Source organism: Balearica regulorum, chromosome 4 (assembly GCF_011004875.1).
Source record: "Balearica regulorum gibbericeps isolate bBalReg1 chromosome 4, bBalReg1.pri, whole genome shotgun sequence".
NCBI lineage: Eukaryota > Metazoa > Chordata > Aves > Gruiformes > Gruidae > Balearica > Balearica regulorum.
Genome location: NC_046187.1, coordinates 17,220,832 through 17,240,543, shown reverse-complemented (window position 1 = coordinate 17,240,543; position 19,712 = coordinate 17,220,832). Strand labels below are relative to the sequence as shown.

Below are 19,712 nucleotides of genomic sequence, written 5' to 3'. Positions count from 1 at the left end.
AACAGAGGTCTTTCAACATAATTTTATTTTGCAGGAAATGTTCATTTTTTAAAAGTCTGAATCCATTCCAGAAATATATGGGATTTTTGAAATTTAAAAAAAAAATAAATCTGGTTTCTGCAATTTTAAGTAATGACTGGGTGTAAAAGAGAATTCTTCCCAGTCATTTACTTAGTGCTCCAGCTACAATCCCTTGGGGTGACAATGAGCAAAATACGAAGATGACCTATTCTGTGTCCTTAACAGCTTGCAAATGAAGTTAAAACAGATCAGACAATAATTGAGGCCTACTTGGATACACAGTTCATGCAGCTGTGTTATATGTACATTTTGAAAGCATTATCTAGCTTCCCCCCCCCCCCCTTCCTTTGGGTGATTGTCCTTGCTAGTTTATGAAAGCCTGAAAAGTAGACATGCTTAGAGATGAATTGCTCAATAAAGTTATTTCTTTGTTTTATACCAGACTTGAGAGGACCATATGAAGATGACTTAAAAGTAAATAAATGAGATTTTAAAAAGCATTTGCAGTAATAAGCAAAAGGTGCATCTTTTATCCATTGTTAATTCAAACTTTTTATTAAAATTGTTTGAAACTTGTCAGTATTCTTTTGAACTCATCACAAATTGACCCGAAAGCTTATATTTCTGGCAAGTCTCAAATATTCTCTCCCCCTCCCTCACCGTGAGGATTTTTTTATTGCTTGTGAACAGTCTGGTGGAAGAGTAGGATTTGCACTTAATTTCTCTTCACTAGATCTGTGTATTCCATATATATGTAGGTTGCAGCATGACTACTGAAATGTTTTTCCAAACTATTAAATAATAGCTTCAAAAAATTTTGCCCGTATATAACCTTTTACCTATAGGCCTCTGCCTGTCACGCTATACCTATTAACACGGGTGAGACAGTGATTAGAAGAGAGATAATTGAGTCTCTCCAGTCTGCAGTGATCGCAGCTGTTGCTGACGTTCTTGTCCTTTGCCCATCATACCTTTCCCCGGCCAGAGTAGAGGTGGTCTGCTGCATGCTGAGCAGATGTTTCTCCTTTGCATAGTTATCTTTTGAGTGCCTTTATATACAAAAATCAGATTGCACTGCTACTGTCACTTTTATCTGATGAGAGGAAATCCCAGACGAATGAAGCTGGTTTTCTTTTCAGGCAGCTAAGCAGTGTTGCTCAGGGGCATGTTCTCTTTCCTTGCTTCTGTTGCTGCTCACTGTAAACGTTTTCTTTCTGGCATGTTTCTTCTTTAATCCCTCTTTCCCTCTTTGACCCATATCCTTAATCCCATTGGGTTTCTTTTGAACTTGGCTATTTCTTAGTCTTCTGGTACGTCTGTCTGCTGTAACTATGAATCGTTTGCCAACACCACATTTTCATCATATTCCCTGAATATCTTTTTCCTCCCACAGTTTGTAGTAAAGTACTTGAAGAGGTACAGGGAAACTGTCTGGGACTGGTCATTCTTCAACTTTGTGATACTGTGTCATTCTTTACTTCGTTTCTTCTTTTTCTTCTTTTCTTCTGTTTTTGTGTTCTCGGTTTTTATTTGTTCAACTTTCTTGTGCAATTGGTCATTATTCTCTCAGAGGTAGAAAACTGTAATGAGAGTATCTGATAGATAGTATGGTTCTATATGTTAAATTCACCAAATATACTCATTTAATATGTCCACTTTCTATGTGTCTGAAATGATTCATTTCCCTATTGCTGTATAGTAAACAAGATTTCTTTCTTCCCTGATTTTTCTGGTAAACTGTTATAAAAGTAGCAGTTGTTTATCACATCTTGTAAAATTCTTCTATGGAAATAGCCATAATTTCTTTTTTCTGGTAGCTGCTATTTTCACTTGAAAAATATGTATTGCACATGCATAATTAGAGGAGAACTTTGGAAAAAAATGCAAGCTTGATATTTTTGAGACTACATTATCTTTGGGATGCAGGAGTTTGCTCACTGGTGTAATTTTCAGCTGACTTTTCACACTGAGTATCTTCAAAGGTAACTGTAAACACAGTCCAGTGCTCCAGTCTGTAGAGATTAGCCCATTTGAAAAATAGTCTTTTCGTTATTGAAAGTAGGCATATGGCTATGAACTGTAACTGAATTATTTTACTCTAGGTACTTTCTTGTTAGTGGAGTAGGTGTAGATAATGTGGAAAAATAAAACTGTTGGCTTCCGAATTCGGGTTACCGTGATAGGCACACAGAGAAATTCAGCAAATACAGCATCCAAAAGAAATGATGGTCAATGGTATCAAAGTGGTTGGGACCTACTATATGGTGTTGTATACTGTATGCTGTGTTTCAGGGAGACATGCATTGATTTAGATTTCAGGGCTAGCCTTTTGTCCCTCCCTCTCTATAGATTGCTAAAACAAGTTTAGCTATGATCTGTGCATGCTCAGTTTGAATCAAGGTTTGAATAGTGGAGTAGTTAGATATTTTTATCTGCTTTGTTTGGCTGCCAACGCCACGTCTTACCATTTGGGAACTTTATTATTATTTGTACATGAAATGAAATGCGTACTTCTAGTAACAGTCTTGATGTGTTAAAAATGTTGCGATTCATCGATATAGTATATCTGAATTGCAGATACATGTTTACATTAATAAGATAAATTACTGCTGAGGAACATAAATGTAATTTTCTGTTAAGTTTTGCATGTAACTCTCTTATTACCTACGCATGTGAAGGACTGGCCAAACCATGAATAGAGCATCAGTATAAAGCTTAAGTACCAGCCAAAACATGAGGTGTACCTTTCCTATGCATCACCAGAGCGGCTCCTTTTTTTTCACGAAAGGCAGACTTACAGTGGTGTTCCCGAAAGACTATTTCTTCAGGAGTTGACTACTGCATTCAAGAGAGGAGAGAGTAGGAAATTGAGGGATGTGTGGGCTTCTGCTGTTCCATTAAGGAGATGCCTTTAGACAGTATAGATGCCCTTGAGTTTCCTCTTCCTTAGTGAATACAAACTGCTTTGACAGTGAAATAGAGGCTGACTAGTGTTCTCCTCACTCTAGATATGATGAGGCTTAATACTTCTCTGTTGTCATTTCAGTCTCCCTAGTAGTGCTGCTTATTTATTTAAATGTTTTCTTATTCTCATGCCCAAACACAGTTTTCCTTCTGTTTCTACCTTTTAACATGCAAAAGTTTAAAAACTGTCCATAGATTTGCTTTCTAATAAATTCCAGCATGAAATACCAGTTCCAACTGATCTTCTACTTGCATACTATCAGCTAACCAACAGTCATTTAAAAAAATCAGTTTAAAACAATTTAGGTTTTGTGTATTCAGAGGATCTATTCTCACCAATTTAATTGATTTTATTTTACTTTTTTATTCTCCATTACTTATATAGCTCATCTTGCTAAGACTGTGCTGAATTTGTAAGTAGTGAACAACAGTAGGAAGCCATTAATGTTATAATGCTGAGGTCAAAAGTACAAGTGGTCAGAAATTGAGACTAGCAGTAAAATTTTGGAAAAAAAAATCAGAAATATCATAGTTTTTAGATGGCCTTCTTGCTGGTTTCCTTATTTTTTTTCACTTATATGCCACAAAAAGATATCACAGCATATTTTAGTAAGTTTATATTGCATAGACCAGATTGTAACTGTGTTATTTTTGTGACCAATTTGTCATCAGACTTTGTGGAAGTGAAAACTGTTCTCATTACTGCAAGGGACAGTGTTACTCGAGGTATTTTTTTTATAATCTAGGACTTAGTATTTTGAAAGATCAACAACGTTAGATGGTTTGGGATAGTAATCCTAAAAGAACAGCATGCGTTACTTATGTTCCACTGTTTTAAATAGTGACAGTGTCAGGAAGGATTTCTTTAAATGAATGAAGTTTATACAGGACATGCCATCTATAGTATGACTGAATAAACATTGATTCTAACTTTTATTCATGAAAGGCAGTAATCTCAGGCTAATGCCGCACTTAACTCTGTACTTTCAAAATGATTTGCCTGATCTGATAAATTATGCAGTCTTTTATTTTGACCTTGTAACCTTGTAGAGTTTACTCAAACTGACTCCATAGTATTTGCCACATTAGCAGTATAATGGCTGTAACCAGTTCTTGTACTACAGTTCATTCCGCAGCAAAAGGTAAACACTGGGCCATGAAAATTTATTGATTCAATTACATGATATACACATAGTACCATTTGAAAAGTGTTTTTGGGATTAAGTCATTACGTATCTTCTGTTCGGTCAAAAATCTGAAATATATAAACAAGGAAGCAAGCAAGTATTGAGAAATATAAACTTTTATTTTTGCTGTATGGTAGAATGTGCTGTTAGACATCAATCTAAAAGTTGTTTAGGCCAAAGAACAAGCCAGACATTGAACTCCCATGCCTTTCTCCCTGACCAAGGTAACTTTTGCCCTCAGTTGATCCTGCAAGTATGTTATAATTTACTATGTAAATTATTTTTGTGTTCAGAGTGTGTTATTTTTGTGTAAGAATCTAGGCTTTGCAGTTTTTCTGTTTGAGCAGAACTGATGACAGTACAAGTTTTTCTTCTTTAAACAGTAGAAGGCAAGGCCTCAAAAAGAAAAGAAAAAAAAAAGTAGAAGTAAATTGGTTGAACCACACTGTCATTACATGACATCATTAATTTATTTCATACTGTGTGGCCAATTTAGTTTCAGATAACTATGCTTTTAAATCTAACGTAATATGTTTTTGTCTTGTATTGGAACATGTGATAACTATCTGCTCAAACTGAGGAGCCGGGATATTTTGATACAATTTAAAGTCAAAATACAAAAATAGTTGTCTTTATCTCTTATCGTACTGACTTTGAGTTTATAATATAGGCAAGGCAAATTCTGCACAAGTAAATTACCCAATGATACAATAGTATTAAATATAATTATGAGGCATTTAATATATTACAAAATTCTCTGAGAGACCACTAAAGATTTAGGGTGCTAGTGGAAAGTAGAATGTGAAGAAATTTTTAAGGAACAAAAAAATCATAGGGAAAAAAAAAAAAGCATAGCTCAGAAGTAAAACTGATTATTTTCCTTGTGCTTCTTTTGCTCTCCATCTTTTGTTTTGGTTTGCTTTTTTTCAGGTGCATGTATTAGAAAATGATTAATATCTCCATCTTTGAGGGGTTAATTGCATTTGTTCTAACTAATACAAACAGAACAGTTGCTGGGACTTGCACTTGAGAAATGAAGGGAAAATACCCAATTTATGTCAATGCTTTATCCAGACGTAATTTTGGAGATATGCTTACTCTCATGCATCCAGAACGTGGTTGAGAAGGAAGACAAAAAAGAAGGCTGTTTTCTTCACAGTGGTTGAGTTAAAATATATTTACAATACATAATGCTGTCCTCACTATTTGGTCTGTAATTAGCTAATCCCTGTGGATTAGTGTATGTCTTGCTTTGAAGAGAGTTTCCAGTTTTAAATGAAGAGTTCTTCCCTTGGGTTTGTTCTTTGGGTGCTGTTGGTCAAGGTAAATCACATTGCTACTGGTTCAACTGCAGCTCTGGCAGAATGGCTGAAGTCACTTTATGGAGAAGCGTGATAGCCGTGTCTCATTAGAACACTAATATTTCAGAGGTAATTAGGAAACTGGAGAGGGAAAAATGAGTGGTACGTGGAACTACTGGTGTCTGATTAACACATATGTCGGCTTCAAATGACCTAGTAAAAGGCAACCAGAAAACTAGTAAATGACAACATAAATTACCATATTTCTGCGCTCCACAGTACAATTTTAGATTTTGTAAAGAAATGGCAAGGAAAGCAGGAGGAGGAAGTGTGTAAAAGCATTCCCTTCTTGGTGGAAAGGGACATGAAGCATGAAGATGGCCAGGAGGACTCTTGCCCAGGAGGAGAATGGGGAACATGAAATGGGGGTGAAAATAACAGAGGGTTCTGGAAACGAGAGCTGCAGGTGACAAAAGCAATGGCTTCAGAGAAAGCTGAGGTGAAGGATACCTATAAGTACTTGCAGAACTGCCACTGAGGAAAGGGGAGAATGGAAATCTATCTACATTTGAGGTTTTAATGTTTTAATACTAAAACTGTTCAAGTTATGCAGGTATAAACCGTGTATGTTAGCCTGAAGATGCAACTGTAAGCTTCTGCGAGATAAGGCTACAGGGTAATTTGATTTGTTTTTGTGCATGTGTTATGTTTGCTGAACTGCATCCTGGCTGTGTATTTATGTTGGTGATACTATTGGGAAGTCTGTTAGGACAGAACTTCTCGGTGATTCTCAGGTGGATTTGATAAGGGTGCTGGCTTGTTAAAGTGTGTGGGAGAAGGGCCACAGCAGTTCACCTGCAGTTGTGAAGTTCAGAGTGTCACACAGAGATGTTGGCCCTGGCTTGACCCTTCTGAAGAAAATTGCTGTACAAATTTGTTTTAAAAAATGCAGCACGCAGAGATCAGGATGGCTGCAGGCAACTGCTCCCTTAAACAGGCCAGAAGTGTTCTATGATAAAATCCATCCAACCAGAAGCGTATCTTCTTTCATAAAGCTGAGGTTTTGGCAATGATTTCTAGAAAATCTAGGCTGCCTGTGATTTTCCAGGTGACAGCTATTTTCTATTATTTTCTACCTTTCCTGTTTTCTGTACTTGTTTCTTTTCTGTCTCTGCAATGGGGGGAGGACAGGTAGACATGCATTTACTCCCCACCCCAATTCCCTATGTTAACAGAGTTATTAAAGTTACAAAGACAAGAGCTCAAATGTTTACTGAGGGTCAGAACTTACATTATTTATTCAACCATATTTTGGCCCTCCATGTATTATGAAGCAGTTTTAATTGGAGAATTTCATACTGTTGCTCTCAGGAGACAATTGTAACATTTAGTGCACAGAAGGAGGTAATTAAAAGGCATGAAGATGTGGCGCTTAGGGACATGGTTTAGTGGTGGACTTCGCACTGTTAGGTTAACGGCTGGACTCGATGATCTTAAAGGTCTTTTCCAACCTGAATGATTCTGTGATTTTGTGATTCGATGAATGACAACTGCTAAGCAGCTATTCAAATGCTGTTTGCGCTTGGGTTTCAGTCAGTAGCGGAGCTCTTGCTTGCTGAGGTAAAATTTTCTTCTTCAATTTAGGTAAAGTTTTATTTTGTTCCTAACGCTGTGAAGTAGATTTATATTCTATACTGAATATAGAAGCCCGTGGGCTTTTCTAGAGTGCTTTTGCTATAGCATCTGACTTCACCTTCAGAGCAATTTTTTACAGTGACTCACAATCATTCCAATTTTATAGATGGCAAACTGGGGCACAGAAGAGATGAAAGTCTTAAGTGTCCTCTGCCAGGTTTTCAAATTATCTGGCCATAGTACAATGTTTTTAAATAGTAAAGCCACTATTGACTTCCAGTGTTGCTCTGGTTACTCAGCAGTTCTTCAGTTTGGACTCCAAGGTTTCATACTTGGTACTAAGAAGATGAGAAATACAGTATCAGTGACTATCTGTGAGAAGTCAGATGAGATGCCCAGTGTTATTTGGGTTCTGTACTATCTCTGCTCTTCTCTGAAGACTGCAGAGACATCTTTTCCGGCCATCTTCTCCCTTATGTGCATTCAGTAAAAAGGGATCATCCACCCCAGTAGCAAGGGGAATAGTCTATTGGAGTGAAAGACTGTGGAAATTTAAGGACAAGTGTTACAAGTGTACTTGTACTGGAGAAGCGGTACCAGATTGCAAAATAAACTGGGGATGTAGCTAAATCCACTCTTGTCATTATGTAAAGCACGGTGTATGTTCAGTATCTAAAGCTGTGATGAGATTCAGCAGAAGCTACTGAACCTATCGCTCAGAAAAATCGGACTCTATTAGGATTCGATTAAAGAACTGGTAGACAGAAGGTTTGAAAGTAAGAAAGATATTGGGAACTAAGAACTGGTAAACTGTGTATATTTCCTGACATAAGAATAATATGTAGTCAATTTAACAGAATTTTTCACTTTATTGCTTGCTTATGCCAAAGACTGGATGTTTTGGAGTAGGCATTTCTTTGGCTATATGACATTTCAGTGTGTGTGTGTAATATATATATGAAAATTAATGATTATATATAATTTTGCATAAATATATTTCTTTAGATATTTTGATACGGGCCTTTAAATACTTAAGAGCTATGTAAGTCTCAAAATTTAAACCACATTTCGTACTCTTTTTGTTCCTCATTGGTACAGAAAAGAGAAGTCTGGAACAGTGCAGTCTGAGCATTGCTTGGTTGGCTAGATCTTTCCTAGAGTTTGTCATTGATTCCATATGTGGATCTACTGTCTAGCCTTCACGGTGAATGGTACCTTTTATCTTTGGGAAATCTTTAAGCAATTTAACTTTGCTTAGCTTATTGTTCAGTAATAAGGAAATAACATAAGGAAAGTGATTTAAAATATTGTTTTACATTAAAAAATGAACTACTTATTCATTCATTATATAAATATAGCTCTATGTATTACTATTAATTCAACATCATTTGCTTTGATTGACATAAATGGTTATTATCAGCATAGATTAATCTTGAGATAAATGATCTATCAAGAAACAAAATACGGATTTTCCTGTAAAGAAACAGGAAGATAAACTTTATTTTTGTTACTTCTAGCATGTTTAAAGCACATAAGTAACAGGTTAAGGGGGAGGAGTAGTCAAAAATATCACAAGTACTTCATATCATTTTCTTGCAACCTTAGCACTTCACCATGAACATTATAAATGACTGATTCTCCTTTAGGTACTGACTTGCTTTAGAATGATGTATGAAATAATATGTGTTTTGCATGTCCTGTTTGTAATGATAAAGGTCATATAGTATCATTTACATAATCTCCAGCCAGAAATGAACTCCAGCAATATCTTCTGTATAACATATACATTATCTGAGGTTTAAAACTCTCATTATTCATGAAAGTTAATTTTACAGTGGGTGTGAATGATCTATCTTATGGCTGCTTTTTTGATCATTCTATAAAATAATATGGAGCAAAGCCTGCACAAATAGCAGGAAAACCAGTAAAGAGTGATGCATTTGCTTGACTCTGTGTATACCCGATTGGATCTTGATTGATGGCAATCATTTGTCTTTGTCAAAAAAAGGAGAAAAATTCAGACATTGAAATAAGAGTGCTATCAAACTTTCTACAATGGCAGAAAGATTCTATTAATGTAGCCTGAGAGTATTAACTGTCTCTGCTAGAAAATGATAAAGAATGTTAATTTTTTTTCTTGAGCATGTTTAAGTGTAAACTGCATTATTTGGTCTCTGTGGGAAGACTAAAAGGGGCATGCTACAGATTTATGGCATGCTGGAATTGGAATAAAAAAAAAAGAGTGAATTAAAAAAAAAGAGAAAACGTCAAATACAAGAGCTTAATCCTTCTGATTATGATTTCGCAACAAAACAATAAAAGTTTAAGTAGCATAGTGTCGTAAAATCCTTAATGCTGCATTCCAATTGATATTGAAGCTTTGAAGACTTAACTTCAAAGGAGGGTGAACAAGAGCAAAAAATAGATATAAAATAAACAAAAAAAATTGACAAGCTTGATTTTAGAAGTCCTTTTGTATGTCAGATCTAGGAATATTGACCCGTAACTTGAATGGGCTTTAAGGCAACTTCCTTATTAATGATACTTAGAAACACAAAGCATATGCTTGTGGGTAATAGTGTATTTAAGGGGAAAAATGCTATTTGACAGTACAGTAATGCTAGCAATACAAGAATACTTTTTTGCTTAAATAAAGGAATATGTAATTTTATATATTAAAAAACCTCAACCAAAAACCCAAATCACCAAAACCCCAAAGTGTTAATCACTGGATTTATCATGCTGTTTGTATCTGTGGATTTTATTATACATCTCTTATGGTCTCTGGTTCTAAACAGCAGTGATAAAGTTTGATTACTGAAACAATATTTTCTAAGTTATGAACACAGCAAATAGCATCTGTGAGTAGTCTCTACCCTAGTAAGGCAAATATTTTTTGTTCCTAAACTTTTAAAGAATAAGAAAACTGTAGTATTCAACTTTGATGTTTACTAGTCCTTGGTGCACCCTTAAAAATAAATATTTGAGAGAGTGAGTGATTTTTAAGGACAGCTGAAAGAATGCCCATATCAAAACTGGGAACCAGCAGTTCTGTCTAATACCTGTGCTAATGTGCTTTGTGGCCCTCATTAAGTAATTTTAAAGTTTTTGAGGGCTGGGGCGTTTTTGTTGGCTTTGGTATTTTTGGGTTTGTTTCTTTGTTTCTTTGTTTCTTTTTACTATTTCTGCATTGTGTTCCTAAAAACGCTTTCTAGCTTTGCCTTACTGCATTGTGTGTTGGGGTATGGCAGCAGGCTCCTGATTGAAATATTAAAAGGCAGCATAAGCACAGTGTTATCTGTCCTTGCTTAAAGAACCTTGTGGTGACATCATTAAAAAGTTTATGATTTTGGATGGATTCATTTGGTAACTTTCATGAAGCTGTTGCTACTGCCGCTGAAGATGCTAAGATGTGATTTTATCTGGTGGGGGGGCGGTGTATTTATTTTAATTTTTTTTTTTCCTTAAATGGTAGGGTAGGTGAGACATGACTTGTGTGATGGAGATCTTTTCTGTTTTAAGGAGCAGATTACTTCATGACAGGGAAATTTTGGAAGTGGGAACACTATGTGTTAAATATACACATATACACACTACTTTACCCCCTCTCTTCAGAAAAAATAACAAATGAGCACCAGCCTAATATTGTAGGACAGTATTAAGACTATGAGGCCCAATTTTCAGAGAGCAACAGAATCAGGATCACCTGTAAGGACATAAGGACATTATAGAAGTAGTATTCTCTCTTGCACGCTCTCTCTCCTTCCCCCCTCCTCCCCCCCCCCCCCCCCTTCTGCTCTGGTCTGCCTGCATTTTCTGTCTCCATTAATTCTTCATCAGATTTCTTTTTTTGACCTTTTATTGCTTTTCCTAGGTTTTTGTCCTAGCCAGACCTGGTTTTGTGCCACCTCTTCTCTGCCTCTTGTCCTACTGATTCCCAAATCTGTCCCCTTTTCTCTGCTTGATCACCAGCGGATCATGTACGTGTAATCCCTCCCCTCTCACATTTTTATCTTCTGTGGCTTCCACATCTAGATGCTTTCTTTGTTGCCTCACAGGCTCTTTGTCACTTCTGTACTTGGATGAAATAATTTTCTCCTTTGTGTTGCTTATATTGTTGTGGGCGTAGAGAGCACTGGTGAAAGACAACTGCAACTTTCTTTGTCCCAATGTCTCTCGATCTTTCTGGAGTAGCCATTTCAGAGAAAGTTTAGATTTTTATTTTTTTTAGTAGATAAAATTCTGGCCTAGAGAAATTGTTCTCTGTTGGTCTGTGGGAATAATGCATGTTTGTCGCGGACAGGACCTAACACTGTTCTCAGTGGGTTTGATGCACATGAGATTACAGTCTGGGCATATGAGAAGTGTGATGGGGTAATCTGTGAGGCACAACCTAGGGAATAATGGCAGCATCTTCAAAGGTGTTTTACCATTAGCGAACACCTACTGATGGTGTACAGACTGAGCCTCCAAAGCCTTTTAGCATGGCCTTGTTTGGCAGCTTTGTACAGAGATACCCTAAGAAATACTTTGGGCAACAGCTTCTCTGTGGAAAAATTAATGTTCTCTCTTAAACTTTGACTTGTGAAATTTTATTACAAGTGATTAAAATATAGTAAACAGAAATTAAAATAATGCCTTAGAAGGCTTTTGGGCAAGTAGAATTACCTACAAACCTATTTCATTCAAAAGCCATTGAATCCACCTCACAGAATAAATTCAGCCAAATAACCTGTTACATTTGTTAATGTGTTAATTTCTCATCCCCAAATCCCAGATAGTGTGCTGTAATCTCTGTGATGATTGTCAGTCTGTCTCTTCTTTCACTACCCCCTTCCCTCATGGGAAATTTTTGGGGAAAATACCATCTTGCAGCGATTAGTATCAAAGATTGGTTACTTCTATCATATGGTTTGGTAAGTAATCCATAGCTATTGCTGTGATTTGCTGCTTGCCCATGTAGCTTCACACATGTATTTCATTTCCAAAGTTTAGCAAAGTTATTCCCTATAAAGAGGGTGAAAGTCTAGATGAAAGCCATCCCTTTTGTGAAAACCATATTCTCTATCCCTCTTAGTGACTAGTACAACAAAGTAAATTTTAATGGTGCATGATACTGAAAATGAATCCTGTGACCTTGAGAAGTTGTAACAAAAGATCAGGTTTTATTTGAGTCCTTTTGCCATTGTTTTCATTACTGTATTTTTAATTTTTAGTTGAAAGATGTAGTACAAGTAGCTGTGTATATATTCAGTATTTGAAACAGTCCAAATTAAAATTCATAAGTCACTTCAAAAAACCACCAAACCAGTTTGCACGTAAATTAATATTTTTTATTCTTTTCTAGTGCTCTGTTCATTTCATTAATAACTGAATTCATCTTCCTCCCAAAATGAGAAAGAATGGTTTGTCTTCTGAAAAACATTAATGTTTTTACAGCAATAGAAAACTTTTCACTTTATCTTATCCTTGAAGTCTCTTACAAAATATATGGGCTTTTTATTTTGAAAAGGAAAGTGAAAACATTCAATTTTCATGATGAAATGAAACAGTCTTTTCTCAATTTTGAGTGTTAGTCTGAATTGACTCTTCTGTCAGCAGAGAAGCTAATTGCAAAAAAATATGCTTCTCAATTCTTTTAACATGATTTTTTAAAGAGTGTTTTCTGTGATGGATTTAACAAATATTGTAAACAAGGTTTCTTACAGAAGTTGTATTATATATTGTGTCAAAATGTTTGAGTTCTTTAATTTTTTCATCACAGGCTACTGAATAAAAAGAAGTTGGCTTAGTTTAGCAGAGATAATACATGATTATTTCTAAAGCTGAATAATGGAGAAAGGTGTGACTTTACAGATAATTACACATACAGTTTATATATGTGGGAAGAAGATCATGTTCAAGGAAGAAAATGTGCATTCTGATGCAGTATACCTAAATTATGCTTATAAGTATCTGCACAATAATTTAACAGTGATATGGTCTTAAATATTTTTTTCTGAAGAATTTACATAAAACAAGAATTAATATTGCCAGCAAAAAATGTGGAGAATTGTATGGTTGTTACAGAGAAATGTTCTGCTCTTACATTTGCATTCCAGTTTTTAAATATGCAAGGTATAGTTTTGTTAGGAGTTTCTGTAATACCTAAAGGATTTTTGTCTTTAGTGTCACTACTATTGTTTTTCATGAACGTTAACAGTATCACATACTATACAAATACTTGATTTATACACACACAGATGGAATTCTTTAGTCCAGAAACTAAGGTTTGCCTGTGCCACTTAAAACTTTGTACCGTGGTGCCTAAGTGACACGTTAGAACAGAAATTCCCAGAAACTCCCCAGTTCTAGCCTGTTACATTTCACTGGAGTAATTCTTCCCAAGCTCTGAACTTGGGGGTTGACGCCACTGACACTTGGGTTTGTTTGAAGTCTGTTTCTCCAATGTGGATGAGTACTCGGAAGAGAAACGCATTAGGAGGAAGAAGGAGTATAAATAGACAAACCACATTAGACTCAGGAAATCCCCTGAGCTGAAAATACTTGGAAACTGGCAGAGTGTTAGGGGGGAAGTTGTACATGATCAGTTTGATCTTACTCTTCCTTAAGCCGCCACTTAAGCCACCACTGACATTTTTTGGATGCAGAATTTTGGGGTTAGACTTTTGTTGAGACAAGGTACAGACGTTCCCACACTCTTTCCAGCCAGCGGGTGTGTTCATGTCCCTCCCCTGCCGGGGACAGGGAGTCCCTCGGGCGGTTGGTGGTGCCGTGCAGCATGAGTTACCCCAGATGGCTCAGTTCCCCTCTCGGATGGGGGCGTTTCTTCGTGGTGCTGAGTGGCTGGGACAGGGATTCTTTGCTGCACGTGGCTTATCGTTTCCAGTTGTGAGTGACAGTGCTGTGTCCATTTCATTCTCCTCTGTGATGGGACTGCTGTGTTGAGAAGAACTGCTTAATATTTAGAAAGTTGTTTCAATGTTACGAAAGAACCTAAAGAGGTATGTTGTTTTTCCTACTGTTTGGTTTTTTTTTCCTCCTTCACATTTGACTTGACACTCAGAATCGTTGTTGCTGAGATGTCTTAAAAGCAAATAAAAGAGTAGCTGGCTGAAGAGGGAAAAGTTGGAAACCTTGTCAAGAGAGGTAATAGCCTCCCTGAAGAAAAAGCTTCATGGTCTTTTAGCATGTGTCTCTATGGATGCTAACACAGAGGGGACAGAAGTTGGAGGGGTGGGGGTTATGCTCATTTTTAAATCACTAAAATGAAACAGGAAGCATTTCCTGGTTTGTTGCTGCTTAACCTTTCCTTTTGCAGTCGTTGTTATTAATCCTGATCTATAACATGGGATTTAAATGCTAACGCTATGTCTTGAGTGTAAAGTAAGGATATGTGGAGGAAAGAATCCTGCAATGTCTCTTGTCTTGCTCGGTCCAAATGTTCATTACCAAGTTATCCGTTGCTAGATTTCTCTCTTAAAACAGCTATAGAAAAGAAGTTTACATCTTCTCAATTAGCTGTTCCTGATGTGTCACCGTACAAGCTTTTCTCCTAGACTAAACCCTTGAATTACCGTATTAAAGGAACCTTGGGTAGTTTAGCACTCTAGCATTGCTTGTGCTTTACTGCAAGTAGTCCTTTGGTTGCTTTTGTAACATTAATAAGAATGGCTTCTGCACTTCTCTTTTGTTAATGTAGCCAGAGGATAGGTGTGATTTTTCAGAGGGAGCTAGTAAATATCTTCAGAACCTTTCTGACCCTTGGGACATCAGTGGATCTCAGGAAGCAGTTCAGTTCAGCTAGCTTTGATAGGATGAATGATTAAACCTGCAGATATTTAGGCGAGCTCAAATTAGCACTGAGTAATCAGGCATGAAATAGTACTATATTTATCTAAATATAGGATGACAATGATGAGTGTGCACAGAAAACATAACTATAAAGTGCCTCCCGACCTCTTGACGTTGGCCCCAAATACACCCTTTCACCTCGCCAAATGGACACTCCAACTCTTTGTTCGCTTGTTCTCCCACATCAGCTCCCCATTTTGGGAACATTTTTCCCACCTGTCTATACCTCCATCCTCAGCAGTACAGTGTACCTGCTGTTTCACGCCGCGTTCTTGCAGACTGTGCAGCAGGTAGGTGTGCAGCAGTATTCTTTATGCCGCCTGCAGGGACGTGGCGCGAGCTGATAGCTACCACCTTGCGCAGAGCAGTTCACAGGCAGCATCTTCACTTGCAGACTGTGTCAGGTACCAGTTTTGACCTTGCCTCTGTACAGTGCCTATTAATTGCCAACCTTTTTGTCTCCTGGTTCTTTGACCACTTATAATAGAAGATAAGGTATCTTTTCATGCTATTTTTTCATTCATTTAAAGCTTGAGTAAATACATTATTCTCAGTGTGGTCCAGGAAAGGGTGCTTCATCATAATTCAGTGCTGTGTTTTTATTTTTAGAGACCTTTTGCAAGGTTTTCAAATGAGAAATATATTTAATAAGTTAAACCTTTGTAAAGGTTTTTGAGTCCTCTTGTTTCCTGACTATGCTACGCTAGTATGGTAACAGTTAGGAGTCTTGCTCCATGTGTTGCTTAGTGGTCTTGCTGCCTTGTACTTATTGTTTCCTGTCTCAGCAATACAATGTTTGCAGTTACTTGAACTCCTTCTTACATATGTTCTTGCAATCATCACACAATGAAGTCATTTCCCAGATTTTTGCCCTCCTCAGATTTTTAAATCCTGAATTAAATCTCTGACAGAAGCGTTAGCCTTTAAATCATGCTTGAAGGGTGGTGTTTTATTTGGTTTCGGGTTTTTTGTTTGGTTGGTTTTTTAATAAAGTTTCTATTTTAGTTATATTGGAGACTAGGAGAAATGCAAGTAATGTTGAAGTTGGATATCTCTAAGACTTCAGCATCCTAACCTGCAATCCAAATTGATAATACCTTTTCCAAGATACTGTTTAACAGTAGCCAAACATGCTGTGGAACTGAGCATGTGATTACCCACAGTGTAATTTAAAGCAGAGGGACAAGTATGTTCAAATTAATTTATGATTAAGCAAGAAGTTGAAGGGGGAATTTTCTTATCTCCCCAGATGCACTCAAATTCTGTCCACAATAAAAAGATAAAATGTATATATTTTTTCTATGTAGGCATTTAGACACCTCAGAGAGGACTTTCTTCTCTTTGTTATTCTAGGTTTTAAAAAAATATATATTAAAAAAAGTGTAAGCAGGCCAGAGTTGTTTCATCTCTCATAATTTGGAGGACAGACTCTTTCCTATGAAAGAAACTAACAAGTTGGTCTCTCTTGAATGGAAAACTTTTGGCAAGGCTGGTTTGAAGGCAAGTGATCTTTAACAGACCTTGCGCCACCTTGCAGAAGATAATTCTGGATTGGAAGTGCCTTGGTCATCTTTTCTATTCCTCTCTTTGGTGTTTATTAAATTGCTGAGTTAATTTAGTTACTAGATACTAATTTTAACTTCTTTTGGGGGAAAAAAAAAAACCCCAATCAATTTAGACCTTTCTGGCAGAGAACTCTGAAAATATATATATAGAAAAGAAAAAAAAAATGTTAACTTCCTTTAGAAGAGCATAGAGGATAAAAGTATTTACTGAATCAGAGGGGTGCCTATTACATTTTTATGGAAGCAAGAAAAGTATCCAGCTGTTAAGAGAGCTATAAAAAAAAGGATACAGGTTAACCACATCTCTTAAAGTGCAGATATGTGGGAATGTGATTTCATCCTGTTTCTTCTAGAAGAGATGGTATTGCAGCTGAAATGTTTGGTGCAGGTCAGATCTAAGATTTTTGGAAAAAGCTTTACTGTAATTCCTGCATTTATACATTTGGGGTCAGAACAATATACAAATGAAACAACAGATCTGAGGAGATTTTCTTGTTTTGCTCAAAAGTTGATCTATATATGCAGACATGCTGAAAGATTATAATCTCAAATTCCAAGGTACTGGAAAGAATTAATCTGAGTCATAATATTTCAATGTACTTTATTCCTCACAGAAAATCTGTTGATGCTGTAATTAGTGAGAAGAGATATAGGTTCTTTCTATGCACGTGCTTAAGGTGAAAGCATCAAAACCAGTAGGAATGGCTAAGGAGACAGAGATTGATCTGACTCCTTTATCATATATCCTGCAACCTATATTCTTATATTCCATTGTTACTTTTGGCAAGGAAGGGATGACTGGAAGCACTGCAGACTAAATTTCCGCATTATCAGACAAACAGCAAAGAACCTCCAGTGAGATGCAGTGTACCTATTTTTTGTATATTATGGTAGTTAATGTTATTTTCAATATGAATAGCAATTTATGGGATCTGTGTGAACTGTAGCTATTTTGAAAAACAAAATAAAAGTTGTTGACTGCAATCAGGTGTAGGATGTGCGAGATCTGGAAAGATTTATTAGCAACTAAGCCAAAGCATCCGGTTGCAGATTTGCTGTACATTCATTCTTCCATGTCTGAATCCTGTCTGAACTGATTTTGCTCAACGCCAGAAGAAAGTTTTTATGTTGACTTTGGATAGAGAAGTGGAGTAGTTTCCATTTCAGTCAATTTAGAATTAATCTTGACAGAAATGCAACAAGAATTGAACTATGTCTTTTAAAGTGCAGCTTTATTTTAGACTGATCAAAATAAGATCCGTCTAAGAGAAGATAGTGGTTGCAGAATACATGATTAGTACTGTACCATGTATTTAAGTGAGCCCTCTTTGAAGTATCAGTGTGCACTGGAATGCCAGCACTTCAAAGAACGCTGCCTCCAAAAGAGCTGGGGCTGCTGTTAGCCACCAAAGGGTTAATAAAGATCAAAGAAGAGCTCATACATAAACAGAGCTGTTTTTAAACTTGAGGTTAATAGCACCATCATCTAGGACAGCAACACCTTAAAGGTGAGCTTGTCTTTACCCTGACATGGCGCTTTATAATGCATAGAGGGAGATGGAAACATTTATAGTCAACATTTTTTCTGGATTGCTTTTTAAATGAGGAATTCAAAGCTTGTCAATGCAGAAAAGAGTCTCTGTGATATCTGAAATTGGCATTGTTTCTCTAGTTTTGTTTTGCATGCCAGTTATATGGGAATGGATTTTTGGTATTATTCGAAACACGGCGATCGGGAGGCCTGGGTGGGGAGTTGTACCTGCAGTCTCTAATGGGTGGTTGAGACAAAGAGACAATATCCTAACTATTTACTGTATAAAAGCATACAAACAGTGCTTCTACCAGTTTTTAAAATGCAAATGTAGGAATTACAGTTTGTACTGTCTTGTTTATATGGGGAAGCAGCATGAAACATCTGTTAAGACGTGCTTCCCTTACTGACGTTCCCATTTTTTTTTCCTCTATGCTGGAAGTACATTAGGTTTAAACTGTACAAGGGTCCCCTACAACAGTGCAAAGGTCCGCAGAGTGACAGTTCTATGCTAAGTCCACGTAGACATTGTGCCTGAAGTTCACACCCTGCTTTTCATATCTATTTCTTCTGAAAGATGTGAAGAAGAATGGCACTGCTTTCTCTTCTGGAAACACAAGAAAACCCCACACACCGTTTGATAAAACTGGAGCACAGAGAAAGGCAAAAGTCCTTTTAGGAAAAAATCCCGTATAGATGAAGTAAAATGCTTTCTTGGAGAAGGATTAGAAGAAGCAAATAGACTAGGCTAATTTAACGGGTTACATTAATGTTCTGCATAATTGATCTTATGCCAAAGAAGTTGTACTCGGTGGCCTTTGTTATGACCAGTTCTTGTTACTACAGCAGTGACCGTGGTAGAGATTAAGAGCCTGCCTGTGCATGAAGGTTTTATCTTAAATTATTTTCATTTGTGGAAGTCTGTATTCTGAAACTATGGAATATGAATGTCTATGTGTGGGAAAATGAAGATAACATGAGAAAGCACAGACTCCACTAATAGAGTATGATTACATGATATGTCTTTTGATAGCAAAAATGTTCTTCCTCATCTTTTCCTTCCTTCCCCTCACCTGCACATTTCTTTGCCTCATTTTTACTGACATAGTTGCTGGTGAGACTGCAGTGTAAACAGGCTGCTAATAGAAAACAGAACAAAAGCCCTAATAAGCCTGGATTGTTACTGTGAATCAGTTTGGTTTGGCTGCACAAGTGCTTATGTGACTGCAACTGAGAGAGGGAGGGAGAGCAGATGATCTTTAGCTGGTTTGGCCATTGAAGCAAATACAGGTAATATAGGTAGCGTTTCCAAGGATCTCCATGCACTTATCAAGAGTTAATTAATCTTTAATGTCTGAAGTAGATACATTGTCAGTGAAGTGCTGTGAAATACGCACGTTGAGATAGAGCGTAGCTAGTCGAGTAATATTTTAGTGGCAACTTTGACTTAATACTAATCAAACCTTTTCCTGTGTGCTTTGGTAACACAGGCGAAATTGGGAATCAGATCAGGAACCTGATTTACTGAAAAGCAGTCATTTTCCATACTGCATCAGTACTCTGATTTAGGTTGACCCACATGGCAGCACAAGCACTTGTGCATGGGATCTCTGCATGAAATGCTGAACTTGGTACTGCTACTGAGAACTTGCTT

General features: G+C 36.8%; 1 protein-coding gene across 3 annotated transcripts in view; it reads left to right on the top strand.

Moving 5' to 3' along the window:
• Positions 1-19,712, top strand: part of LRBA (LPS responsive beige-like anchor protein) — a 419,285-nt gene that overhangs the window by 198,873 nt on the left and 200,700 nt on the right. The window contains exon 1 of one of the 3 annotated variants that reach the window (XM_075751282.1): positions 13,971-14,112. The exons of the other annotated variants lie outside the window; for them this stretch is intronic. Coding sequence (XP_075607397.1) covers positions 14,090-14,112 — 23 coding nt within the window. The 5' untranslated portion in view covers positions 13,971-14,089. Of the gene's footprint in view, positions 1-13,970; positions 14,113-19,712 lie in introns of those variants that run through there. 3 annotated transcript variants of the gene reach the window in all.